Raw genomic sequence first — 26,003 nt, 5'->3', positions numbered from 1 at the left:
CTCTAAAGAATCCAAAAGTAATAAATTCCCATTTTTGCTTCTAAACAATGATTTATGATTGAACAAAATTGTCAAAATTGCCTTGGCAGTGAACGTGTTAAAAAAAATTTTTAGGTTAGGATTTTCTTTGTTTCCTTTGTAATGTGGCGTTAATTCCACAATGAATTTAGTGTATAAAATTTTGATTTCCATTAATAAAAGTAATAATGCGATTAATAATATGAATTTCATATTTTTTAATAACCAAAAAGTGTAGAAATTTCGATTTTTGGACAATTTTAAGAATGTTTTTGTTTATTTTGACGATTTTATGGGAAAAGTGGAATTTTGAGAGAAAATTTTTTCATTATAAATCTGCAAATCAAAATTTTTTTGTATATATTATGCAAAAAAAATGAATGAGGGTGTTTATATGAACATTTTGACCCCCGAAATTAAAATAAGTCTAATTTTTTTCATTCCCCATATTTTGTTTAACAAAAAACGAAAATTTAAAAGGAAATTCGTTGAAATGGGACGATTTTTCAATTTTCCACAATCGATAATATTATCATAAAATCACCTGAACCTGGGTATCCTTATTTTTGCGTGATTAGGGTCCTTCGGGTTACCGGGAATGGAGGGAAGGTTTCGTTTGTAACAAAAACACACCTTTTATTGTTTCAAAATTTATTTGACAATCGACAAAAAGTAAAAAGAGGAAAAATTAAAATAGAAAACAATTTTCTTTTCCGTTTAAATATAACAAAGTTAATATAACAAATAATCTCGATGGGACGTAAGGAAAAATAAAGGGAAATTGCATAAACATACATTTAATATCGTTATCGTTATTTTTGTTTTAAAAACATAACATCCAAATATATTTGAACCTTGTACCCTTATAAATATCAACCAAAGTAGTTAATCTAAGCTACGATGGTTTTTTATGTAAATATTTCATCACGTTTGGACATTTTTTTTATATCCCCTGGGTATATAACCCACGACAAAACTCACCTGAACATGGAAAAATTTTTTGGCGATTTAATGGAAAACGGTTGCTTTCGAAATGATTTATTTTTATTCAAGGAATGTAAAAAGCAACCAAAGTCATCAAGGAGCATGGAAATTATGTAAATCACAGAAAATCTCATCTAAATGCCCAATAATTAAGTAAAAAAAAAAACATAAATGCGATTAATGATGATTATTCATAGACAACTGTCGGGATGCTGACTCTGCGATTTTCTTATTTTTCCTCCTTTAGTATCGGTCTTCATTTGGTCTATACTTATCTTACGGGGGTTACCTAACGTGACGAGGGCGCTGGCAATCGCCAGACCAGCCGACTGACCCTTAACGGTGTGCGGCTCTCCCCCTACATAAACGGAAAAATAATATAATCAAAAACTTTATAATAAGACGATGTATGTTTTTTTTTATTATCTTCCAACATTGATATTAATGAACTACTTCAAACTTAAATGACTTTTTTGGTAAAAACTGTATCATTAATATTAGATTATGCGAAAAATATAGTGAAAAAAGTTGTAATTAGTAATAAAATTGTGGAATCAATTAATAAAAACGAAGATACAAACATTTCCTTCTTATATTCCTTCCCGGTTAATCCGTATCCCTTTTACAGGGTTTTTTTTTAATGCTTTTCGATCCTTCCATATCCTCCAGGATTATCTTTTATTTTTATATCCTCTTTAGACGTCGATTTGTGGCTCTGTCTTCTACTTCCTCCCATTTCCTCCAAAGTTATTTCTTCTATTTCGTCCTATTTCCTCTATATAATTTTTTTGCTTTATCCTTGTGCCTTTTTGGGACTAAATCTCCCACTTTCTCCTTTTCTTTCCATGTTTTTCCACTCCTAACAATTCCTTTTCCATCCTCCAAAATTATAAAGTTTGTTTTGTCCTTTTCCCATCTATTTATTTATTTTTTTGATTATTCTTATCCTCCAATTTCTGCATTATTTCTATTTCATACTGTTGCCTCTATCCAGTCACTCCTTCGTCTTGTTATTTGCTTTATACTAATTCTTCCTTTATTCTTAAGATTTTTCCACGATTTCTCTTCCTTCGTAGGTACTTTCATACCTTCCAAAGTTTTCTCTTTATATTTCCTCCTGTTTCATCTATCTGTCAATATACTACTTCTTGGTTTATAATTATGTTTTCCAGACGATATATTGGACCTAGAGGACATCGTTTACTCAATGTTTCCATGATTTTCCTTCCCCATTTTATATTTTCCAGAGTTTTCTTTTCACATTCCGTCTTATCTCCTCTATCCGGTTAATCCACTGACATCCTTATTTAGTTTGTTGTGTCCAATGCAGTTTCTTCTTTCTAATTTTCTACAAGACAAATTTTGTCCCCGTTTCTTCTATACATTTCTTTTCGGCTTATCCATATGCTTTCCCTGACCATATTTCGGAATTTCGATTCATATTTCTACCCATACTTTTCAAGCTTTCTCCTTTTTATTTCCTTCTTTTTGTTTTACGTGGTCTTAGTTTTATCAATGTTTATTATATTCACATTATATACCCTTTTGTATCCCTTTATATGATCGTTTTTAATTTATAGTACACATATTTTATTTTCCCTATAAAATTTATAATTATAGCACTTTTTGCATGGTTATCAATTAACATGTTTCGTTACTATAATCCTTGATATATAATCGAAATATTCTTCGAGAATTTCAATTTCGTACACACATGTGAACAAAATTAATGGAAAATGATATAAAAAGATTAATAATAAATTAAATTTAGTGTATACAGGCAAATAAGAAGAAGGTGATACAGAAAAAAGAGTTAAAATGAGGATTAATTAGTTAAAACTGTTACAAAGAAGAAAAAACCCAAAATATATCAAAAAGGGCGTTTATTTTATATTAGACAGTTAGTAGAACATTTTCTTTGTTAAATGATGAAAAAAAAAAAATTGGTAAAAATGAAACTAACCTGTGGGTAATCTGACCAAGAGGCTGAGGACCGCTGCTCGATTCCCGTAACAAGGTTCCAAAGCTATGGGACTGGGGGCGTCGGTTTTCTTCTGTTTTTCGTTACGTTTAAAGTCTAAAGTCTCTTTGATTTCTAATTCAACTAAAACCTGCGAAAAAGGACGTGACGCCATCTGTTCCATCTCGACGAAGAGGCGTTGTCGACGTCGGTACATGTCGTAACGCTGCTTTATTTTCCATAAAATGGCCGCAGCCAATAACAGCAACAAAAAACAACTGAAAACAAAGAAATAAAATAAATGTCGAATTATTCATCGAGATAAATTGATACTTACGATGAAAACGTGATGAAAAATTGTTGGAGGTTCAATTTGGGGTACTGACTGAACGATATTTGTATCCACAACGGCGTCTGGAAATCGTACACGTAAACGTAGAAAGTAGTGAGAGTAACGTTTTCCTCTACCCCGAATTTATATAGGGATTTGGAAAATTTCGATCTGAACGTCGTACAATTGTAATTTTCGAAAATTGGCTTTTCTTCTGAATTTTCAGTTCGAACCGTTATGTTCATCTTAGCCATAACGGAACAAGTTATTAGAAAATCTGCGTCTATATCGGGTTTTATAGGGGAATTTCGAAAATTTATCTGCGTGTAGTGCCTGTCTTCCTTTTTGGACAGATTAAAAGTAAATTGATAGTCTATAGTGAGATCATCTGAAACACATAATTGATTTGATTAAATTACTCGTGTAATCGGTGGATTTACTTACAGTAACAAGATTTGTTATTGGGATCCGGATGGTAATGGTTCCCTGTATCGCATTTTTCGCATTGATCGCCTATAATACCCTTTGTTGTACAATAACATTTTCCGGTCTCTCTATGACAGTCGTCTGCTTGTTTGTTACACTGACACGGCGCACATTTCCCCCCGTTTACTGGATTTCCCCAATAACCTTTTATACAGTGCTCGCAATGTCCACCTGTCGTTAAATTACTACAATTTATGCATATGCTCGTATTTTCTTTACAACTAGCGTGCCCGTTACATTGACATTCAGGACAATTCGTAAAGTGCCAACGTTCTGGTGGACACGTAGAAAAATGCAGAGATTGAGTATGTAAGGTTGGACCTAATACGAAAAAAACATCTATCACTATTTTTATAATCTTCAAATTCGTAAAACAAACGTTTATCATAACCTACTAATAATATTGATAGCAACACGTAATACTTCATCGTAAAGTTCACAAAATTAATCTTTTAGTACTTACACTGAAAATTTACATAAAAAATAGTTGAATTTCGAAAATAAACAACAAAAATCGTATAGAACAAACAATAATCGTATTATGAATAATTTATTTTGACAATTGACATTTATACCAACTTTTTAAACTTAATTATTTCACTAAAACAAAAGCCGATTGGTCTCGTTTATATATCAGCCAGTTTCGACCATAGACTATTACGAGAGATATAAAAAAATCGATTTACAGAGATACCGAATGTCATATTATACCAGGGTTGGCGAATTGTTTCGTAAATAAGATTAGCGACATAGGCGTAGTTTAAAAAGTGAAAAAGGGGTGCTATATTTATACGTGGTGTATATCGGTAAAAATATATACAGAATGTTTATTTTTTATTTCAAATAACTTTTATATTTTTTTATAAGTAAATTTTCGGATAGAAAATTCGATTTTTTCGAAAAAATTTAATTTAATCGACGTTTTAAAATGTATTTAGCGGGTTTTTTCTACGGGGGGGGGGGGGTAAGTGAAAAATATATACGAATATAGTTACGTGTACTTCGAATGTATGGAGTTTGATGGTAAATCGAAAGCCACTAACCTGTATAACCGCCCGGTATACAGGTTCCGAGTCCGGTTCTGGATCCGTCGTCGCACCAACCGCAAGCCGGATCATCTCGACATTTGGCGCAAGTCTTATAAAAGCCGCATTGCGAATTTTCATCGCTACCTCTCATCCTGCATTTATTTTGCACGGTAGTCCATTCTCTGCACTGTCCGTAAGGGAAACTGGACGTATATGCGTTCTTATCTACGCACCTTCCTTCGTTCTGACACCAAATACATTCCTCTTGGGTGCAATTCAAACAAGAATTATATTCGGAACAGACGCTCGGACATTGATTTTGTTCGACGGCTTCCGCTGAACCGGTACTATTAGAATGAGTGTGCGGCACGCATTTGGCGTGCTCGAAACGCCATCTACACGACGGTTGGGAAGTACAAGCTTTGCAAGTGTGCAATTGTCGACAAATCGGCGCGGGATCCGGAGACGGACACGACGTCGATTTCGTTATGGAATCCGTACCGTTGGTAGTACATTTTTTGGGTAAATGTATACATTCGTTGTCGCACCAAACGCAACCGATCGTAGTATGGACGCAACTCAAACAATCGTCGATTTCTTCGCACAATTTTTCGTTTTTAATCATCGCCGAAGTGGCCGCCGATCTATTCAACTTCGGACATTTGATAACCGTACTATCTTCCCTTTTGAAAATCATATCTTTAGGTACGCGCCTAGCCGGACTGCAAACGCCCGATTTCGAATCCCAGACGCACTTCAAACCCGATTTGCTATTCAAACAAGATGATTCGTTACCGTAATTACAATCGCCCGGCGTATATTTCAACGTGTCCGATAACATTTGCCCGTCGAATCCGCCGTATATATACAGGGAACCCTCGAAAACGACAGCCGAATGACCGAAACGAGCCGAATCGGTTCGGAGATCGTCCGGTACGTTCATTGCGTACCAACTGTCGCACAAAACGTCGTAAGCCAATAATTCTTTGCTGTAACATTTGGCGCCGAAACTGTGCGACGTATCGTTGTGCGTATTACCGGCGAAAACTAACATCAAACTATCGGAAACGAAGGTGGCGGTGTGTAGGAATCTGGCGGAAGGGGCGTCCGCCAAAAGCGTCCATAATCTGGCGTTCGGTTCGTAGGAATACAAATTTTTGCTTAAATATTGCGAGGATTCGCTTTCGGAAACGACGCCGCCGTACACGTATATTTTATTGGTTAGGGGATCCCAACTGGCGGTGTGTCCGTAACCGCCTTTCACCGGATAACCTTGAGTGTTGACTATGTGCCATTCGCGCGTACCGAAATAATATTCTTGAACGGTATTCAAATAACCCAATCGAGGCGAATGGCCGAATATAACGATCATTCTGTCTACTTTGGTGGTTGTGTTTTTAGCTACCACCGTCGCCGTGTGACCGGCCGATTTTAACGGACCGCACATTATGTAACTGTCGTTACACGAATCCGCTTTGACGGTTATGTTTTCCCATGTTTTGGCACTTATATCGAAAGCCCACAGTTCCGACGTCGGACCTCTGTTGCCGTCCACGCCGCCGTACAGGAATATTTTATCGCCGTACAGGACGGTCGAATGACCGTACCTCATCGAAGGACTCTCGGATATATGCAGAGTCTCCCAAACATTGCCTAAAGTAAAAAATTATTATCGGATTTAACATTTTCTAAAATTAGTTTTACATATTTTTCGTCAAAATTACTTTCCGATTACTCGCCGATAACGCGAATTTCCCAAAAATTTATATCAAAATTACTTTCCCAATTCTCCCCAAAAATGATTTTACACGTTCTTTATCAAAATTACTTTCCGAATACTCGTCAAAAATAATTTCCCACAGTTTATATCAAAATTACTTTCCGAATCCTCGTAAATTATAATTTCCCAGTTTTTATCAAAATTGTTTTCCTAGTTTCCGTCAAAAATAATTTCATACATTTTATTATCAAAATTAATTTCTGAATTCTTCCCAAAAATGATTTTACACGTTCTTTATCAAAATTACTTTCCGAATACTCGACAATAATTTTCGATTCTTTTGCTAAAATTACTTTTCGATTTGTTATCAAAATTACTTTCCTAGTTTCCGTCAAAAATAATTTTATATCAAAATTACTTTCCGAATACTCGACAATAATTTCCGATTCTTTTGCTAAAATTACTTTCCGATTCTTTTGCTAAAATTACTTTCCGATTTGTTATCAAAATTACTTTCCTAGTTTCCGTCAAAAATAATTTTATATCAAAATTACTTTCCGAATTCTCATCAAAATTTCTTTCCCACAGTTTATATCAAAATTACTTTCCGAATACCCGACAATAATTTCAGATTCGTTTGCTAAAATTACTTTCCGATTTGTTATCAAAATTTCTTTCCGAATCCTCGTAAATTATAATTTCCCTGTTTTTATCAAAATTACTTTCCTGGTTTCCGTCAAAAATAATTTTATACATTTTATATCAAAATTAATTTCTGAATTCTTCCTAAAAATGATTTCACATATTCTTTATCAAAATTACTTTCCGATTACTCGCCGATAACGCGAATTTCCCAAAAATTTATATCAAAATTACTTTCCCAATTCTCCCCAAAAATGATTTTACACGTTCTTTATCAAAATTACTTTCCGAATACTCGTCAAAAATAATTTCCCACAGTTTATATCAAAATTACTTTCCGAATCCTCGTAAATTATAATTTCCCAGTTTTTATCAAAATTGTTTTCCTAGTTTCCGTCAAAAATAATTTCATACATTTTATTATCAAAATTAATTTCTGAATTCTTCCCAAAAATGATTTTACACGTTCTTTATCAAAATTACTTTCCGAATACTCGACAATAATTTTCGATTCTTTTGCTAAAATTACTTTCCGATTTGTTATCAAAATTACTTTCCTAGTTTCCGTCAAAAATAATTTTATATCAAAATTACTTTCCGAATTCTCGTCAAAATTTATTTCCCACAGTTTATATCAAAATTACTTTCCGAATACCCGACAATAATTTCAGATTCGTTTGCTAAAATTACTTTCCGATTTGTTATCAAAATTTCTTTCCGAATCCTCGTAAATTATAATTTCCCTGTTTTTATCAAAATTACTTTCCTAGTTTCCGTCAAAAATAATTTTATATCAAAATTACTTTCCGAATTCTCATCAAAATTTATTTCCCACAGTTTATATCAAAATTACTTTCCGAATACCCGACAATAATTTCAGATTCGTTTGCTAAAATTACTTTCCGATTTGTTATCAAAATTTCTTTCCGAATCCTCGTAAATTATAATTTCCCTGTTTTTATCAAAATTACTTTCCTAGTTTCCGTCAAAAATAATTTTATATCAAAATTACTTTCCGAATTCTCATCAAAATTTATTTCCCACAGTTTATATCAAAATTACTTTCCGAATACCCGACAATAATTTCAGATTCGTTTGCTAAAATTACTTTCCGATTTGTTATCAAAATTTCTTTCCGAATCCTCGTAAATTATAATTTCCCTGTTTTTATCAAAATTACTTTCCTGGTTTCCGTCAAAAATAATTTTATACATTTTATATCAAAATTAATTTCTGAATTCTTCCCAAAAATGATTTCACATATTCTTTATCAAAATTACTTTCCGATTACTCGCCAATAACGATTTCCCACAGTTTATATCAAAATTACTTTCCCAATTCTCCCCAAAAATGATTTTACACGTTCTTTATCAAAATTACTTTCCGAATACTCGACAATAATTTCCGATTCTTTTGCTAAAATTACTTTCCGATTTGTTATCAAAATTACTTTCCTAGTTTCCGTCAAAAATAATTTTATATCAAAATTACTTTCCGAATTCTCATCAAAATTTATTTCCCACAGTTTATATCAAAATTACTTTCCGAATACCCGACAATAATTTCAGATTCGTTTGCTAAAATTACTTTCCGATTTGTTATCAAAATTTCTTTCCGAATCCTCGTAAATTATAATTTCCCTGTTTTTATCAAAATTACTTTCCTGGTTTCCGTCAAAAATAATTTTATACATTTTATATCAAAATTGCTTTCCGAAATCTCGACAATAATTTCCCATTCTTTTGCTAAAATTGTTTTCCTATTTTTTATCAAAATTGTTTTCCCATTATTTTATCAAAATTACTTTCCTAGTTTCCGTCAAAAATAATTTCATACATTTTATATCAAAATTACTTTCCGATTACTCGCCAATAACGATTTCCCACAGTTTATATCAAAATTGCTTTCCCAATACTCGACAATAATTTCCCATTATTTTGCTAAAATTGTTTTCTTATTTTTTTATCAAAATTTATTTCCGAATCCTCGTAAAATATAATTTCCTAGTTTTTATCAAAATTGCTTTTCCATTGTTTTGTAAAAATTACTTTTATACATTTTATATCAAAATTGCTTTTCGATTTTCCCAAAAGTAATAACACATATTCTTTATCAAAATTACTTTCCGATTACTTGCCAATAACAATTTCCCACAATTTATATCAAAATTTATTTCCCATAGTTTATATCAAAATTGCTTTCCGATTACTCGACAATAATTTCCGATTCTATTGCTAAAATTACTTTCCGATTTGTTATCAAAATTTGTTTCCTAGTTTCCGTCAAAAATAATTTCATACATTTTATATCAAAATTGCTTTTCGATTTTCCCAAAACTAGTAAAACATATTCTTTATCAAAATTACTTTCCGAATACTCGTCAATAATGATTTCCCACATTTATCATCAAAATTACATTTCGATTTCCTTCTAATATAATTTCCCACATTTTATATCAAAATTACTTTCCTAATTTCCTTAAAAAATAATTTCACACACTCTTTATCAAAATTACTTTCCCAATTTTCGCCAATAACGATTTCCCACATTTAATATCAAAATTACTTTCCGATTTCTATCCAAAAATAATTTCAAACATTTTGTCAAAATTGTTTTCCGAATTTTACAAAACTAGTATCACATATTCTTTATCAAAATTACTTTCCAAAATGTCAACAATAATTAACCATTCTTTTACTAAAATTACTTTCCGATTTTTTTATCAAAATTACTTTTCGATTTCTCGCCAAAAATGAAAAAATGATTTCCCACATTTTATATCAAAATTACTTTCCGAATTATTACTTTTTTTCGAAATTACTTTCTGGTTTCAAATCATAAATAATTTCGCCGAATTTTTAATCAAAATCACTTTCCGAAACGTTAACGAAAAAAATATTTACCAACATTTTTATCAAAATTAATTTCCAAATACTCTTAATCAAAAATAATTTCTCTTCAAAACGAATTACCGAAACATCTGTCAATGAAAATAACTCATCATTATTAATTTGTCTATGATCGACAATTGCATTTAGAAAAAGAAGAAGAAATAGTCTTTCGACAATGTGTAAATACAAAATAATTGTACTCACCATTAAAATCGTACACAGATAAGAGATTTCCTTTGTTATAGCTTTCACCGGCGACGATATACATGGAATCCTTCCACACGACGGCACCGTGGGAAGCCGACCCATTGGGTGTGAAACCCGGAACGGTGACAGTTTCCCAAAACCCTTCGCTGGCTAGCTGACTACAATCAGTTCCTCTGTAATTTCCTATACAAGCGCAACCGTTTTCCGGTTCACAGACACCTCTTTCTTCGAAAGCTCCGCAATCATTCGGACATTTTTCTAGATGACAAGCAGCGCCGGTCCAATAACCGTCGCAAGTGCACTGTCCATCTATGCAGATACCATGACCGGAACAGTTGATACCAGCAACCTCGAGGATTATTTCAGAATTCAAAGATTATTTCAAGAATTTTGACATTTATTCAATAAAGTGGTTGAATTTTCATGTCTTATTATTGTTTAATCCCATTCTATTTTATAAAAATGCGCCGTCCCAAACTGAATAAAAAAACCAACTTCAACATAAACACATTTTCCACGGAAATAAATGGCACACCCTGTATATTGCAATTGTAAACAATTTATTAAAAAATGGCGGAATTACGTAAAGGGAATACAAAGTGAGTTTTTCTATAAATACCGAAATTAAGTGACTAACATTATTCATTACCAAACAATTTGGTACTAAAACAATAGAAACTGTTGGAATGGAATTACGTCGTTTGCACACAATGTACTCTCAAAAATAATTTATTTTCAAACTAAAAATCACAAACAAAACACAAAATAACTATTTGTAGAAATTATTTGACGGTTGACAGGTATTACCAACCTCTATAAACTGAATTTCCTGATAGTGATGTAAGCAAATCTGAAATATTATTGGTCTGTTTTATACATAAATCATCATTAGCTATGGAATAAGTAATAAAGAAGAATTGTTAGGTTAACCAACCGATAGGAAGTAACTGTCCCAAAAATTTTATATCAATTTTCAAAATTAATTTTTGATTTAAATATTTATAAATGAAATTTGTAATTTAAAGAGAAATTCAATGATATATACGACTGAAAGATGTTTTGAAACTATTTATATATATATATATATATATATATATATATATATATATATATATATATACAAGTATAAATATGAACTTAAATAACATTTTTTCATATACAGGGTGATTACAAAAAGATCGACACCAAAACTAAATAATTAGAGATTAATTTGATGAGAAATTAGTGAATACTTTGTTGTTATCAATCTTAATTGCTTTTAACTTTGTACTTGAACAAAATAAGGAAATTAAATAAGAATTATGGTAATTAGAAACTTTGCTTTTGGAACAGTATAGCGATTAATCACCTTAATATTAGAATTAGAAAATACACTACAAAAACATTGTTTTAAAACGAATAATCAAACTTACCGTCGATGGACAAGAATTTAGTCTATAGGTAACGTTAAACCCCGACATATTATAAGCGTCGTCACTGAAAAAGTGTATAAGTGCCGCACCAGATTGCGCTATCACTTCCGGTATCCGCCTAATACTATATGCATCTTTATACATCAGTCCACTAAATACTGCAAGCAACGGTGAGTCTACACTATCACCATCGTATACGTACAAATGGTCCCAACCGCATTCAGTTGCAAATTCTTTAATGTGAAGCGTAATCGTTGAATTTGGGGCATCTATCAACCAGCTACATTTGCTCGTTAGGGAGTAATTCCCCAGGCCGTCATGGATCGTGCCAGTTGGACTAGCAAGTCTGTTAACAAAAACCTTCGAAAGAATGGACTTTCAATTGAAAAAAATTCAATTTAATTGCATGTTACAACCACAAAAGAACGAGTTTTTTCCTTCTAAGACATAGAAATTGAGAATATATACAAGGATGTTTAAAATTTATACAGGAACACAAATCCTGCAGGGTTTACCGATTGATTGATATTGATAAATGTATTTTTCGAAATTATTGTAATAGAAAACTGTTGAGAATTGATCAATTGACAGCTGACCCGAACCCAACCCAACCTTGACCCTATCCAACTTCACACTATACTTTTGTTTTATATAGAGTCAAAGTTGGTAATTATGTATTCTAATGTATTCTGATTTTATTAAATTAGTAGGCGATAAGCACCTTTTGACAGTTTCATGTAATAGTGACACGAGCGAAAAGAAAGGCGAAAGAAAAACGTGCTCAGAAATTGTTATTCCATTATTATTGTTATTTGAACGCACTTTTGAAATCCTGTTCAATAAATCGAACATTGATCAAGATTGGACTCAATTTATTTGCAACTACAAACCCAAAACCCACTGTAAATGAAACAACAAAAACCAAAAATAGTTGAAAAAATTGTCGTAAATTGTTTTAAATACATTTAAAAACCTTCAAAGATACTATTAGCTATTTCTAAAATGCTGAGTAATATTTAATCAAATTCAAGAAGGAAACAATTTTTTAATCATGCACACAAGACATTAACTACGAAATAATCAACTTTCTCAAAAATATTTTTGTTACATATATCAAGTAAGTTAAATCCCACATTTTCTACACTTTTTTGTGATAACTTTATATTTAAATAAGTGTTTTTACTGATAAAATACGATTAAATGAAATTCTAAAAATCACCTCGGCAGTCAACGTGTTAAAACATTTTATTTCAAACATTGTTTATTGATGAGTACAGTTATCACAATGGCATTGAATTAAGTGGGACAAATTGAGAAAAGGCGTATATGTGACCTCTTTGTTTATTTATTTTTCTCTAAATCGATCAAATTAAACTTACCTGACTTTTCCACCGCAAAATTGGCATTCGGAACCCTGCCATCCATCATTACAAACACAAGTATTGTTTGTGCAGATTCCATTACCATTGCAGGTAGGGTCGCTACATTTAGCAGACACATTAGAAACTAAAGATAAAGCACCGAAAATGAATACACAATAAATCAAAAAGTTTATTAAACGAAATTTTCGCCGATACTTAGATTTAAATAAAAATAAAAACATTTGTAAAATTTGTATCATGTTTCTTTCATTTTCATACGTCACTAATAAACACTTAAATATCACATATTATCCTCGTTAATCGACTCAAATTTGTAAAAGTAACATTTTAGAACTTATAAAAACTCAATAATATTATACAGTTTTTGTCAATTTGTTAATTATTTTAATGATATACACTTTAATATAAAGACTATCTCATTATTTTGACGTTTATGACAGTGGGTACAACGCAGTGACACCAACTGAAATTAATACCAACGTTTCACTGTTAATATTAAGTATAAATTGAAATAAGAATATTTCTCGAACAAAATTATAAAACCATTCATATCGTTTTTCAAATTATAATCAAAAATACTTTCGTCGCATTGCAAATAACTAGTACAGGGAAGTTCTAGACACAGTTGAGGTAAACTGACTTTGAAGGTCAATACACTTTTCAGAAAGTAATCAGATCATGATCCGAATGTTCGGAAACTGATGCGGATTACGTGTTAGTTTATCTATGGTTTTTTCAACTTAAAAAATTATTAATTTCCCTCAAAGGATTGTTTAGTATTAATTATACATAATACATTTGTTACTGAGGTTTACAGTTTTAACATTTTTCGATATTTCATTATAAAAATAACTTATTGGTATTAAGATCTTGTTTTAAATTTGAAATTTACACCGAAAACTGTACGCGACGTTCGGAAACTGTGATCTCAATCTTCGTAATCAGCTGATGGGTGATCTATCTGAACCCGGGCTATAGTTTCCGAAAGCCCTATTAGGAATATAATTTATAACGATAAACAAATGGATTAGTAACAAAAATTTATGAATAATTCTAATTTAACCTGACTATTTACCGTAAATGTAAATAGAACTTTCTAGAGCTGTTTGTAAATACAATTTGTACACTGAAAGTAATAAATTTATATCCGCCTAATAAACGAGACCTTGAATGTCTACGTCAAATTTTAATTACATATTTGTATGATATAAAAAAGTTAAATTATATATTTTTATAACAAATTCAAGTTTGAATATATAAAAACACGAATAAAAAAGATATTTCTAGTATATATTATGTTCCTTGTCGAAAGATTGATTCGAACTGGGCTACATTCTTTATATTTATTTCACCAAAGATCCGGAGGTAGAGGTGGTACCAAAGCATTGCGGCATCTCCAGTACCTTGTACCTGTAGTAGTCGCTACTTTACGTATGACGGTAAAAGTAATTAAAATTGTTTCTAAATCAACAAAATGATGTGTTTACAATAAGTTTATCGATGGTAGAAATCATAATGAATAATTTCACGTATGGAAGCGTAAAGGTAATATAAATGGTAGCAACTTTGATTTTAAGATTGAAATTTATCATTAATTCTATACAATACTTGCTGTTTTTGATAAAAAAATTTCTCTTTTCTATTCACCACGTGATACATTAGATAATATAATGCAGAATTAACACAATTTAAGGTTATGGAGGGATATTAAGATAACAGTAAAGAAATATCAAAATAATAAGGAAAAATATGATATACTTTATTTAAATATTGTGATTCCATACGATCGAACATCAAAATCTTCGCGGGTTGATTCGAACTTTTCGTCTAGTGTCAAATTTTAACAGGGCAATAACACTTATACCACTGTTGCCAGATCGAAAATAAAAAGTAATAAACCGGACTTTAGTAGTCGTTGTATATTGAAACAGGTAATAAAATTATTCAAATAAATTGAATTCTTTAAACACGTATAGCGGAAGGTAAACATGTTTGGCGGGATTCTGCAGGGTACATTTGATCTTTCGTTTTTATTTCAGACATTCTACAGGGTCATCCGTCCATTATAAATTGCACAAAACCATTAATTAACATTAATTACTGATTATAGTTATCTCAATTTAATTTGAATGCCAATGCAATTATTTCCACGCGTATTTTGCCTATAAAATCCATTAACTAAGTTATAATTAACCTCTCACTGTCTACTAATTTTAGTTTCCGTAATTTATTTCTAGTCATATTATTTTGTCCAAATGTTTAACGCTACGCATCTATGGTCACAATTACACGATGACGTGGCAGCGCGATGATGCCACGACACTCTTATTGATATATCGATTTTTTTACTTTGATTATCTCTACAAATATTTATATCACGTATTTATTTAGCACTACGATTGTATTTATGTGTATATTTGAGGAAATATTAATTTCACCACACGTAAACTATTGTTGAATATCAAATACAAATTTTATCGTACAATTACTGTTTTATTTTGTTTTAAGTACTAACGATGCAATTATGAGCGTCCTTGTTGATAGTTCTAGAAAATAATGATCTATTCGTTTCGATTTTATAACCCTACAAAGGCGTAACATCAATTTTTTTTTAAAGATTTCTTGCAAACCCCGTATAAATCGGTAAATATTTCAATTTTTGTTAGTATATAGTTTACAATGGTATTTAGATGAGTTTAATATAGATTTCCTTTTATATACAGCTGAATCCGTTGATTTGACAACGTGATTGTGACCATGTGGATGTAGTCATTTGAATTTATCAATATCGATTTATTTAAAGAGATTAGTACAAATAAATTTTAATTTCTGTGATAACTTTAATTATCTATTGTTTAATTTTTAGTTTTATTGTTTTTCGTGGATGAATCACTTTACTACAATTTCCAATAACCAATAGATCCAAATGTCATATTCTAACAGTCGGCCATGTTGTCATATCTTACTAATAGATGACAATATTGATTATTAGTTGTATCGAATCACGCTCTTATTTCACTTTGAATGATTAATTAGAAATATAATATCAAATATTAATAATTATAAATACTAAAAAATATAATAGTGTATTTATTATCATTAGATTTGGTGTATTTATATTTTTAAATGTTTTTATACGGCACTGGAGGCTGTGACTAAGCACACCTGCACTTCAAAACGCTTGTTAATATCTAGATTAGTTATTATATTACTTTTTGTTGTAATACGTGATCGAAAGTTTAATAATAAAATTCGTACACGACCATGTTATGTTTTTTTCGTAAATATAGGTAATTATTATTAATTTTCCGTGTACGGATAATGTATTAAATCGTTTGGAATAATAGGAAATCAATTTAATAAATTAGAAAATACAATAATGAAAATTTTCACTAACAAAAACGTCTGCTCTTTATCAAAACATGTTGGATAGAAAACAACTACCAGAGTCGTATTACGAAAATTTTATTTTATTTTAGATTTATGATTCAATGACAACTATTTACTTACTTCCGTTCAGTTTCTAATTGATATAATTTCTTACAAGATGGCGCACATTTCCTTCAAAAGTAAGTATTCTAGTTATGAAAGAAATTGAGAATGGAAAGTATTAAAAAATTACTTTATTGAATTTTAATACTTTATCATTTTCTTGTTAGTCAGTAATTATCAATTTAATTAAAACAATTAAAAAATATATTTATTACATTTAGCGTTTCTCCCTACCTCCATTTCTCTCACTGTTATATAGGCAAAATCATGTTCGTTTGGGAGTGTCTATACTAAAATTAAAAAGAAAGAAAAAATATGAGTAATCACACAAACGAGAGAGATAGAAAACCTCTCCTTGACTAAGCGGCGTTGCCTAATTATAAAAAGATCTTCGTAGTTCTTAATTTTTTACGTACGATTCTTAATGTTTGATATACAAAAAGAATTAATAGGGAACTTATTTATTTGATAATACTTTATTATAATAAGTAAATACACAAAAAAAACAACTGAATTGATAAATAGAAAATAAAAAGTTCAATCATAACAATTTGAAAACTTTACGGAAATTAATATTTAAGTATGGCAACACTGTTGATGTTGAAACTGTCATCGCTATTTTATAGACGTAAAAGAGAAAGGGAAAAGCAGAAAACTGTATATTGTTGTTGTAATTTCATTAGGAAACGAAAAATTTAATAGTAAATACCGATTTCTATCAAATAAGTTAATGAATTCATTATGTATTTATCTATTTCTTCCGATAAACAAACATTTTTTACAATATTTAAGTAACGGCATACGTTCTTTACGATACTTTATTATCTACCCATAAAGATAAAAAGAGATAGCGCATACAGGAAGGATTCGTGTCGTTTGTCTACAGGATATGACGTGAGGAAGTCAATAACCGAAAATAAATGACAAGAAATTGATATTTATGTGTTTTCTTTTTAAATCTCGTTAAGAAAAAATTTATTTTCCAGATTGTATACCAGTGAGAGCGATAATATGGGTTATGTGCTTCACTTGTACATTATTCTTGTACATGCTAAGAATAAATTTATCCATTATTATCTTAGCGATGGTACAACCTAACGAGAAAGGTAACAAAACGTTCGTTCCGGAATGTAAAGTAATAAAACAAAATTTAACTTTCGACGGTCTGACTGCCGAAGCTCTACATTCAAATATAGAAGACGTAAGTTCATTCATGAGATATAGTTAACATAGAAATCTACAGATGTCTCTGTCGTCCGTGATGTAATTATTTTATCCGAGACTCGAACCAATTGACGTTTATAATTTTCCGCGGTCTCTACCTCGAGTTTACTTTACAGCGTTGCCTATTTGTGTTTCTCATTACAGTAGTTCAGCTTCAATTTTCAATAAAACATTAATTAAAATAATATGTTATTGTAATAATTTTTTTTCTTCGTGGTGATGGGTTATTCGTCTTCTTTTTTTTTTTATATGGCCTCTTGCTTTATAACGTAACAATAGATTTTTATAATTTTTAGTATGGAGTTAGGTACGATTGGAGTAGCGAGCTTCAAGGACTCATTTTGGGATCTTATTTTTGGGGATTTACTATAGCTGGTTTCCCGGGAGGCGCTATCGCCGAAAAATTCGGTCCTTCGAAATGTGTCACTATATCGTTTTTAGTTTCCGGTATATTAACGTTAATAGGCCCGTGGGCCGCGGCGTTGAATCCTTGGTTACTTATTATTTCAAGATTTGTTATTGGAATCTTCGGGGTAAGTTATTTAAACCAGTTCCTTTTTTCTCATCTCTACAGTTCCAGTGATTTGTCCCACCTCTAATTTTTAGGGCGTGGTTTTTCCCAGTCTTCACTGTTTGGTAGCTCGATGGGCGCCGCCTGACGAAAAAGGAAAATTCGTGGGAGCTCTTTTGGGTGGTAGTTTGGGAACTGTAATTACTTGGCCTCTTTTGGGGTACATTATAGAGACTTTCGGTTGGACTTGGGCGTTTATTGGATCCGGTGGTTGCGTAATCGCTTGGACGATTTCCTGGTACTTTTTAGTAACCGATTCTCCAGAACAACATCGGACAATAACAGAAGAAGAAGTGAGACATATCACGGAGAGTCTGTCAGGAAGTATATCCAAAGTAAAAGTAAGTTTGATGTTGTCAAAATTGCTATTAAATTCAAAATTAAGTAATTATTTCTAATACTTTTCATCAACCCTGTACCAAATAACAAAATTTTAATTTGAAATATTTGTTACCGAACACCTCTGTAGTTAAATTAAACTCGGCAACGTCGCAAAAATTTTGGTCTCGTTCGTATTTAAAATCAGATTATAACCTATAACCGTATATATAATAATGAAAGAATTAATGAATATTTAGTTGTAAAATATATAGTGTAATATATTTATTATTTATATTTATTACCAAATTATAGTATTATTTACTTAAAAGTATCAAATACTATTAGAATTGTGTATTATATTAACCCATATAAAAAACTGTCTGGTTTGTTATTCAGAAACCGTAACAACGTTGCCAAGTTTAAAAAATTTAAATCAGTTTACGATCTTCCAATATTAATTCGAGTTTGTTTTAAATTAATTTAATAGAGATTTCCTCCATATAAGGATATATTTCTAACGATCCCTTTTTGGGCATTACTGATATTACATTTTGGTAACCTTTGGGGATTATTTTTCCTAATGACGGCCGGACCGAATTTCTTATCTTCCGTACTAGGATTTACATTAGGACATACTGGAATTTTGGCATCGTTGCCGTATTTAGCGAGGTTGATTTTAGGAATAATTTTCGGTCAAATCGGCGATTTTATCATCAGGAAACATTACATGGAAAAAACTACAATCAGGAAAAGCTTCATTTTATTTTGTGAGTATTTAAAATTAAAGTTTCCGTTCAATCATCTTTAGGCAACATTGGAAATATTTGTTACAGCTCATTTTTTACCGGGTGTACTTTTATTCGCTCAAACGTTCGTCGGTTGCGATGTCACGTGGGCGATCGTATTGATAACGATGTCTTTGGGGTTGAATGGCGCCTCTACATTGACTAATTTACAAAATTCGCAAGATTTATCACCTAATTTTGCTGGTACTCTCTACGGTATCATCAATTGCGTAGGAAGTACCACAGGATTCATTAATCCCACCATAGTTGGATATATGACAGCTGAACGTGTAAGTGTTTTTGATACGTCATCGAACCATAGACAAACATTAAATTTGTGACATGCGTCATTCGTAACTTTTCTAAAATCTTGCAGAACGGTCTCGACGAATGGCATCACATCTTCTACATCGGTTCTTCTGTTTATATAGCATGCGGAATTGTATTTTGCATATTCGGAACCGCCGACAAACAACCTTGGAACGACGTAACAGATAAAACTAAACCAGATACCGAAGGAGTCGAAAATATCGGTTTCGAAGACGTCGATTTTTCAAAAAGTACCAGCAGAGAAAATACAAAAATATAAAAAACATTTTTATCTTAATTATTGATAATAAATGACTGAAATCGGATAAAATTCATTTCTAAATAATCCTTTCTCTATCCTTAAACTATGGAACAGTTACAAGGAACGTAATTAATGAGATTACATCACCTCTACATAGAATATGACTTTTGATAAATAGCATGAAATGATATAAACGTCAAATGTCATATCTTATTGACATTTATCAACTGACAATAATAGTTTTGAAATTACTGGGTACATAATATATGGTTATCCCTGTATATTAATACTAGAGTCGATAAAAATATTTTTGCAACTCGCAAATTGGTTATTTACAAGCTAAATAAATAAAAATACAATTTAAACGGCCTTAACATTTACATTCTGAGAGGAATTAGGGCGTGAAGAAACGGATCTGAAATCCCATGTTCATTTTTATCCGTTTCCGGTTTTATACAGGTTAATCTTTTATTAGATAATAAATTCGTTTTAGTGAAAATTATCCTTATTTCAAACGTGTAAATATATTATAAATAAATAAATAAAATTAGGTTAGGTGATGTTATTGATAAGTCTCTAAAATCTATACAATTTAACGATATATAACAGGATCTAAGAAATAAGAAACTAAAGACATTCAACAACGGCAACACTGCTTATTATCGTGTTTCGTGAATCTTCGGTTATGATAAATTTCTTATAACGAGACGCTAAAATAATTATTGAAGATTTTTGATGTTTATATTTCGGGTATTTACTTTTTATTCCTAACTTCAATAACAAATTAATTTTTGTATTACAACTATCCGGACTGTTTATCAATTCTAACCTTTTCGAAAATCGACGCGTGTAGCTGCGCTGTAGATTCAAATTAAAGTGAAGGTTAAATTGAGGTCCATTAGCAATCAGACAAATAGAAGAAGAAGAATAGTACGTTTAATTACTGTGTAAAACAAAGTTATGTTAATCGCTCTCTTAAAAGTAAATTTTGTATGTATTACGGTTGTTTAAAACATTTACATTTTTGTGCAATTAATGTACTGGAAACACCAGACAGTTGGAAGAATAAATTCACATGTTTTAAGTGATTCACGCGAAATGAGATCAAGTCAAAAGTAATTAGGGGAAAGCTGTGCAAATAAAATGATTAGTTAGTACAAGATTTTTTTATAAAGGAAATCGATTTTATAAGGAATTTTTGACTTCAAAACGGGAAGTTAAGAGAACATAATTGAGTTAAATACATGTTTCAAGGGTAGCGCTATAATAAAATAACGATTCCTTCTCGTAACTTCGAAAACGAAAATTATATGTTTTGAAAAATAATGACAAAATTGGAAATTTCATAAAAATAATCTTTTTTGATAAAAAATTAACTAGAATTCAACATTTGGTTCCATGGTTTCTGTATCATGAAATACATGTTTCGAGGGTAGCGCTTTTCCGTATAATGAAATATCAATCCCATCTCGTAACTTCGAAAACAAAAAATCAACTAGAATTCAACATTTGGTTCCATGGTTTCTGAATCATGAAATACATGTTTCGAGGGTAGCGCTTTTCCGTATAATGAAATAACGATCCCATCTCGTAACTTCGAAAACGAAAATTGAAAAATAATGACAAAATTGGAAATTTCATAAAAATAATCTTTTTTGATAAAAAATTAACTAGAATTCAACATTTGGTTCTATGGTTTCTGTATCATGAAATACATGTTTCGTGGGTAGCGCTTTTCCGAATAACGAAATAACGATCCCATCTCGTAACTTCGAAAACGATAATTGAAAAATAATGACGAAATTGGAAATTTCATAAAAATAATCTTTTCTAATCAAAAACCAACTAGAATACAACATTTTGTTCGATGGTTTCTGAATCATGAAATACATGTTTCGAGGGTAGCGCTTTTCCGAATAACGAAATAACGATCCCATCTCGTAACTTCGAAAACGATAATTGAAAAATAATGACGAAATTGGAAATTTCATAAAAATAATCTTTTCTAATCAAAAACCAACTAGAATACAACATTTTGTTCGATGGTTTCTGAATCATGAAATACATGTTTCGAGGGTAGCGCTTTTCCGTATAATGAAATAACGATCCCATCTCGTAACTTCGAAAACGAAAATTATATATTTTGAAAAATAATAACAAAACTGGAAATTTCATAAATTATTTTTTTTTTTGGTAAAAAATTAACTAGAATACATTTGGTTCGATGGTTTCTGAATCATGAAATACATATTTCGAGGGTAGCGCTTTTCCGTATAATGAAATAACGATCCCATCTCGTAATTTCGAAAACGAAAATTATATATTTTGAAAAATAAAGACAAAATTGGAAATTTCATAAAAATAATCTTTTCTAATCAAAAATGAACTAGTGTTACAACATTTGGTTCCATGGTTTCTGAATCATGAAATAGATATTTCGAGGGTAGCGCTTTTCCGTATAATGAAATAACGATCCCATCTCGTAACTTCGAAAACGAAAATTATATATTTTGAAAAATAATAACAAAACTGGAAATTTCATAAATTATTTTTTTTTTGGTAAAAAATTAACTAGAATACATTTGGTTCGATGGTTTCTGAATCATGAAATACATATTTCGAGGGTAGCGCTTTTCCGTATAATGAAATAACGATCCCATCTCGTAACTTCGAAAACGAAAATTATATATTTTGAAAAATAATGACAAAATTGAAAATTTCATAAAAATAATCTTTTCTAATCAAAAATGAACTAGAATACAACATTTGGTTCCATGGTTTCTGAATCATGAAATAGATATTTCGAGGGTAGCGCTTTTCCGTATAATGAAATAACGATCCCATCTCGTAACTTCGAAAACGAAAATTATATATTTTGAAAAATAATAACAAAACTGGAAATTTCATAAATTATTTTTTTTTTTGGTAAAAAATTAACTAGAATACATTTGGTTCGATGGTTTCTGAATCATGAAATACATATTTCGAGGGTAGCGCTTTTCCGTATAATGAAATAACGATCCCATCTCGTAATTTCGAAAACGAAAATTATATATTTTGAAAAATAATGACAAAATTGGAAATTTCATAAAAATAATCTTTTCTAATCAAAAATGAACTAGTGTTACAACATTTGGTTCCATGGTTTCTGAATCATGAAATAGATATTTCGAGGGTAGCGCTTTTCCGTATAATGAAATAACGATCCCATCTCGTAACTTTGAAAACGAAAATTATATATTTTGAAAAATAATGAAAAAATTGGAAATTTCATAAAAATAATCTTTTTTGATAAAAAATTAACTAAATTCCAACATTTGGTTCGATGGTTTCTGAATCATGAAATACATGTTTCGAGGGTAGCGCTTTTCCGAATAATGAAATAACGATCCCATCTCGTAACTTCGAAATGGAAAGGCTTTGGGTTATTAAAAATAGTATAAGTATCGAGTGAATTTTAATTCTTTTGAACACAAACCGGCGGCTCTGTAATTTTCTGTTTATAGACCGAGGAAATACCAAAATTTCTCTATAATTTGTGATCGTTAGACGTTGAGATATTCGATTTTCAATATCAATTTGCCTTTCGTTACCTTCCTTATTATTATTAAATTGTTTGATACACATATTAACACCGTAGTAAGTGAAACAATTTGCTGTGTGTAATCGAAAATAATAACCTAACCATTTAGGGTGATGATTATTAGAAAGATAAAAAAAAAAGTAAAAGGAACGGAACTTGAGATAATAAATGGAAAGTTTAATGTATGAAATTATTGTTATTTAAAACTAAGAGGGCACTAATAGTTGATAATGTATGTACTTTATTAAATTTAATCGATTTTTGTGAAATCGATTTCGGTTACTAATTTTATAAAGCCGTGAATATTAAAGTGAAAGTACCAGATTTAAAATGAGAAAAATACCTCAATTTAATATATATATATTTATACCTATTTATACGATGGTTGCAACTTAAGATATGGCAACAATGGTGTGTTTCGAAATAACTGGACATATTTTTATCTGTTTCAAAACTTAACCCTCGTATAATTAAAGAAAAATCCTTTGTTTATTTGATGATTTGATATGTTAATTTTTATCTTCCACTATTATATTTTGGTGGAAAAGCACAGGCTAATGACCCTGAAAAATTGTGACCATAGGGTAATAATTTCAAGAATTCCTGACATTTCAATTAATTTATACGATAAATTATATAAATATCTGCATTTCAAACTTTTTAAATAAGTAAAAACAATACTTAAACATAATATCTTGAGTTTTAGTGAAAGTATTTATTGAAAATCTTCAAAAATTCCTCAACAGTATTGAAGGTTAAATTTATTCCGATCATAAAACAAAAATGGCGCCATATTTAAATATCGATATTAGATCGCATTTATTTATTTATAAAAACCATAATAATGATTATTTATTTGAAACAATAATTGAGAAATGGATTTTTATTTTCGTTCAATCTATTTAATTAAATTTACTTCTTCTCACTTGACCTGTTTCTTTTAACTTTATATGAATTATATATATTATCAGCAATTAGAAAATCTTAAATACTGAAAGTTATTTAATTATATTTGTTTATTTAAATATGAGTTTGTACAGCGCCTCGTATACCATATGGCATAAAATAAGAAAAAAATTTACATTTATCGTATTCAGATATATAAATAAGAGTCCGAATTGTTTACATGTTTATGTGGCAGCTTGGGCTCCCACCAAAACGTCACGTTTCCTTCGGATTATTGCGCTGTTGCCGGTTTTATTAGTAGTAGACAGTTTTATTTTACACGAATGAAAAAGTAGAAGTGTAATAAATGAATCGAAAGTTGATAATTTTGCTACACTCGCGATAAAAATGTTTCTTAAATAAAAAAAAATATTTAAATTAGGACGAAATTTATTAACCGAAAGTAAAATTAAGTATTATATATCCCTCCCTACCGTGAAACAATACGGTATCAATATAAGACGTTAACGAATCCCCTTTTTCTTCACTTTGTAATCCTCTCCGCGATCCGTTATCATCTTTTTGATCGGTAGTGGTACTCCCGCGGTACTATACGAAATTTCGCTCTTTACTACAAACGCATTGCATAGTGCAAGGTCGAACAAGGCCATTTTCTTCGACGCCGCGTATACGATTGACAGAAAAAGAAGACAATATCAATTTTGAGGCGTATATTGGCGCGTGAAACTCAATTATATTAAGGTTTGTAACCGCTTTATATATTTTAATCGCGAAATATTGATTCATTATAGTACGGGCGATTCTGATCGATTTTTAATTTATTAATACTCGATGTAAATAAACGTTTATTTATATAGAAAAAAAAAAACACCCGATTAATACATTTTATTTAATAAAAAATAAGTTTTGAATCGTTTTAGATATTTTAAACTAACAAAAAATAATTATTCGAAAACTATAAATGAATTAAAAACTTTTTCCAAAACTGTGTACAAATAAAGAACGGGGCAGCCGATTTAAGTTGTTATCTATAATAAATTTTCATATTTCATAGATAAAATAATACATTAAGAAGCTTTAAAGTTAGCTATTGCCACGTAGAAAATTATAACCTAGAAATTAAGCTGATTTGGCTTCTCGATTCGCATATGGACGTATATTTTAAATAAAAACAACACGGGATTTATATTTAAGTTGATAATTAGTAATTTTATATTCAAATTTTAACTGAAATAATCAGATTATAAAATACCAGTAAAGATTAACGTGAGTCATTGAATACGTAAAAATATTAAGCACATTAAACTATGTTTTCAAGGTCATTTGAACATATCTGGATGTCTTAAAACGATTATAGTCTATGTTTTAAAGTATAACCATATTTTTTTTTCAAATTTGATTCTTAATTTAGATTCTTTCGTTATTTTTTTAACAACAAAACTATTTAGAACGACTCCCAACTATGTGTTGAAAACAACTTATTTGTCCT

At 30.4% G+C, this 26,003-nt stretch overlaps 2 protein-coding genes across 3 annotated transcripts; one reads left to right on the top strand and one right to left on the bottom strand.

Moving 5' to 3' along the window:
• Positions 1 to 652: 652 nt before the first annotated feature.
• LOC130445568 (attractin-like protein 1) lies at positions 653 to 13,579 on the bottom strand. Its single transcript, XM_056781270.1, has 8 exons — positions 13,059 to 13,579; positions 11,680 to 12,025; positions 10,265 to 10,616; positions 4,823 to 6,460; positions 3,738 to 4,100; positions 3,300 to 3,681; positions 2,966 to 3,240; positions 653 to 1,360 (listed from the first exon to the last, which is right to left on the bottom strand). The coding sequence occupies exons 1-8, from the start codon at positions 13,298 to 13,300 to the stop codon at positions 1,194 to 1,196; spliced, it is 3,765 nt and encodes a 1,254-aa protein (XP_056637248.1). The 5' UTR covers positions 13,301 to 13,579; the 3' UTR covers positions 653 to 1,193.
• An 860-nt stretch (positions 13,580 to 14,439) lies between these two features.
• Positions 14,440 to 20,094, top strand: LOC130445567 (sialin-like). Of its 2 annotated transcripts, XM_056781269.1 has the most exons (9): positions 14,442 to 14,606; positions 14,755 to 14,992; positions 16,541 to 16,630; positions 17,540 to 17,754; positions 18,074 to 18,310; positions 18,384 to 18,689; positions 19,157 to 19,436; positions 19,503 to 19,744; positions 19,831 to 20,094. In XM_056781269.1, exons 3-9 carry the CDS (start codon positions 16,609 to 16,611, stop codon positions 20,041 to 20,043), a joined length of 1,515 nt encoding a protein of 504 aa, XP_056637247.1. In that variant the 5' UTR covers positions 14,442 to 14,606; positions 14,755 to 14,992; positions 16,541 to 16,608; the 3' UTR covers positions 20,044 to 20,094. The 2 variants fall into 2 exon arrangements, with proteins under 2 accessions (XP_056637246.1, XP_056637247.1); XM_056781268.1 differs by lacking the exon at positions 14,755 to 14,992 and having other exon boundaries at positions 14,440 to 14,606.
• Positions 20,095 to 26,003: the final 5,909 nt, after the last annotated feature.

Source organism: Diorhabda sublineata, chromosome 6 (assembly GCF_026230105.1).
Source record: "Diorhabda sublineata isolate icDioSubl1.1 chromosome 6, icDioSubl1.1, whole genome shotgun sequence".
NCBI lineage: Eukaryota > Metazoa > Arthropoda > Insecta > Coleoptera > Chrysomelidae > Diorhabda > Diorhabda sublineata.
Note: the sequence above shows the minus strand (reverse complement) of the source record. Positions and strands in the feature narration are given on the sequence as shown.

Coding starts and splice junctions, on each gene's coding strand:
- LOC130445568 (XM_056781270.1), bottom strand. CDS start 13,300: ATGATACAAATTTTACAAATGTTTTTATTTTTATTTAAATCTAAGTAT. Junction 6,461..10,264: donor ATCTGTGTACGATTTTAATG/GTGAGTACAATT, acceptor TTTTTACTTTAG/GCAATGTTTGGGAGACTCTG. Junction 1,361..2,965: donor CTTGGTCAGATTACCCACAG/GTTAGTTTCATT, acceptor CCGTTTATGTAG/GGGGAGAGCCGCACACCGTT.
- LOC130445567 (XM_056781268.1), top strand. CDS start 16,609: ATGGCGCACATTTCCTTCAAAA. Junction 16,631..17,539: donor GGCGCACATTTCCTTCAAAA/GTAAGTATTCTA, acceptor TTTATTTTCCAG/ATTGTATACCAGTGAGAGCG. Junction 19,437..19,502: donor GAAAAGCTTCATTTTATTTT/GTGAGTATTTAA, acceptor TATTTGTTACAG/CTCATTTTTTACCGGGTGTA.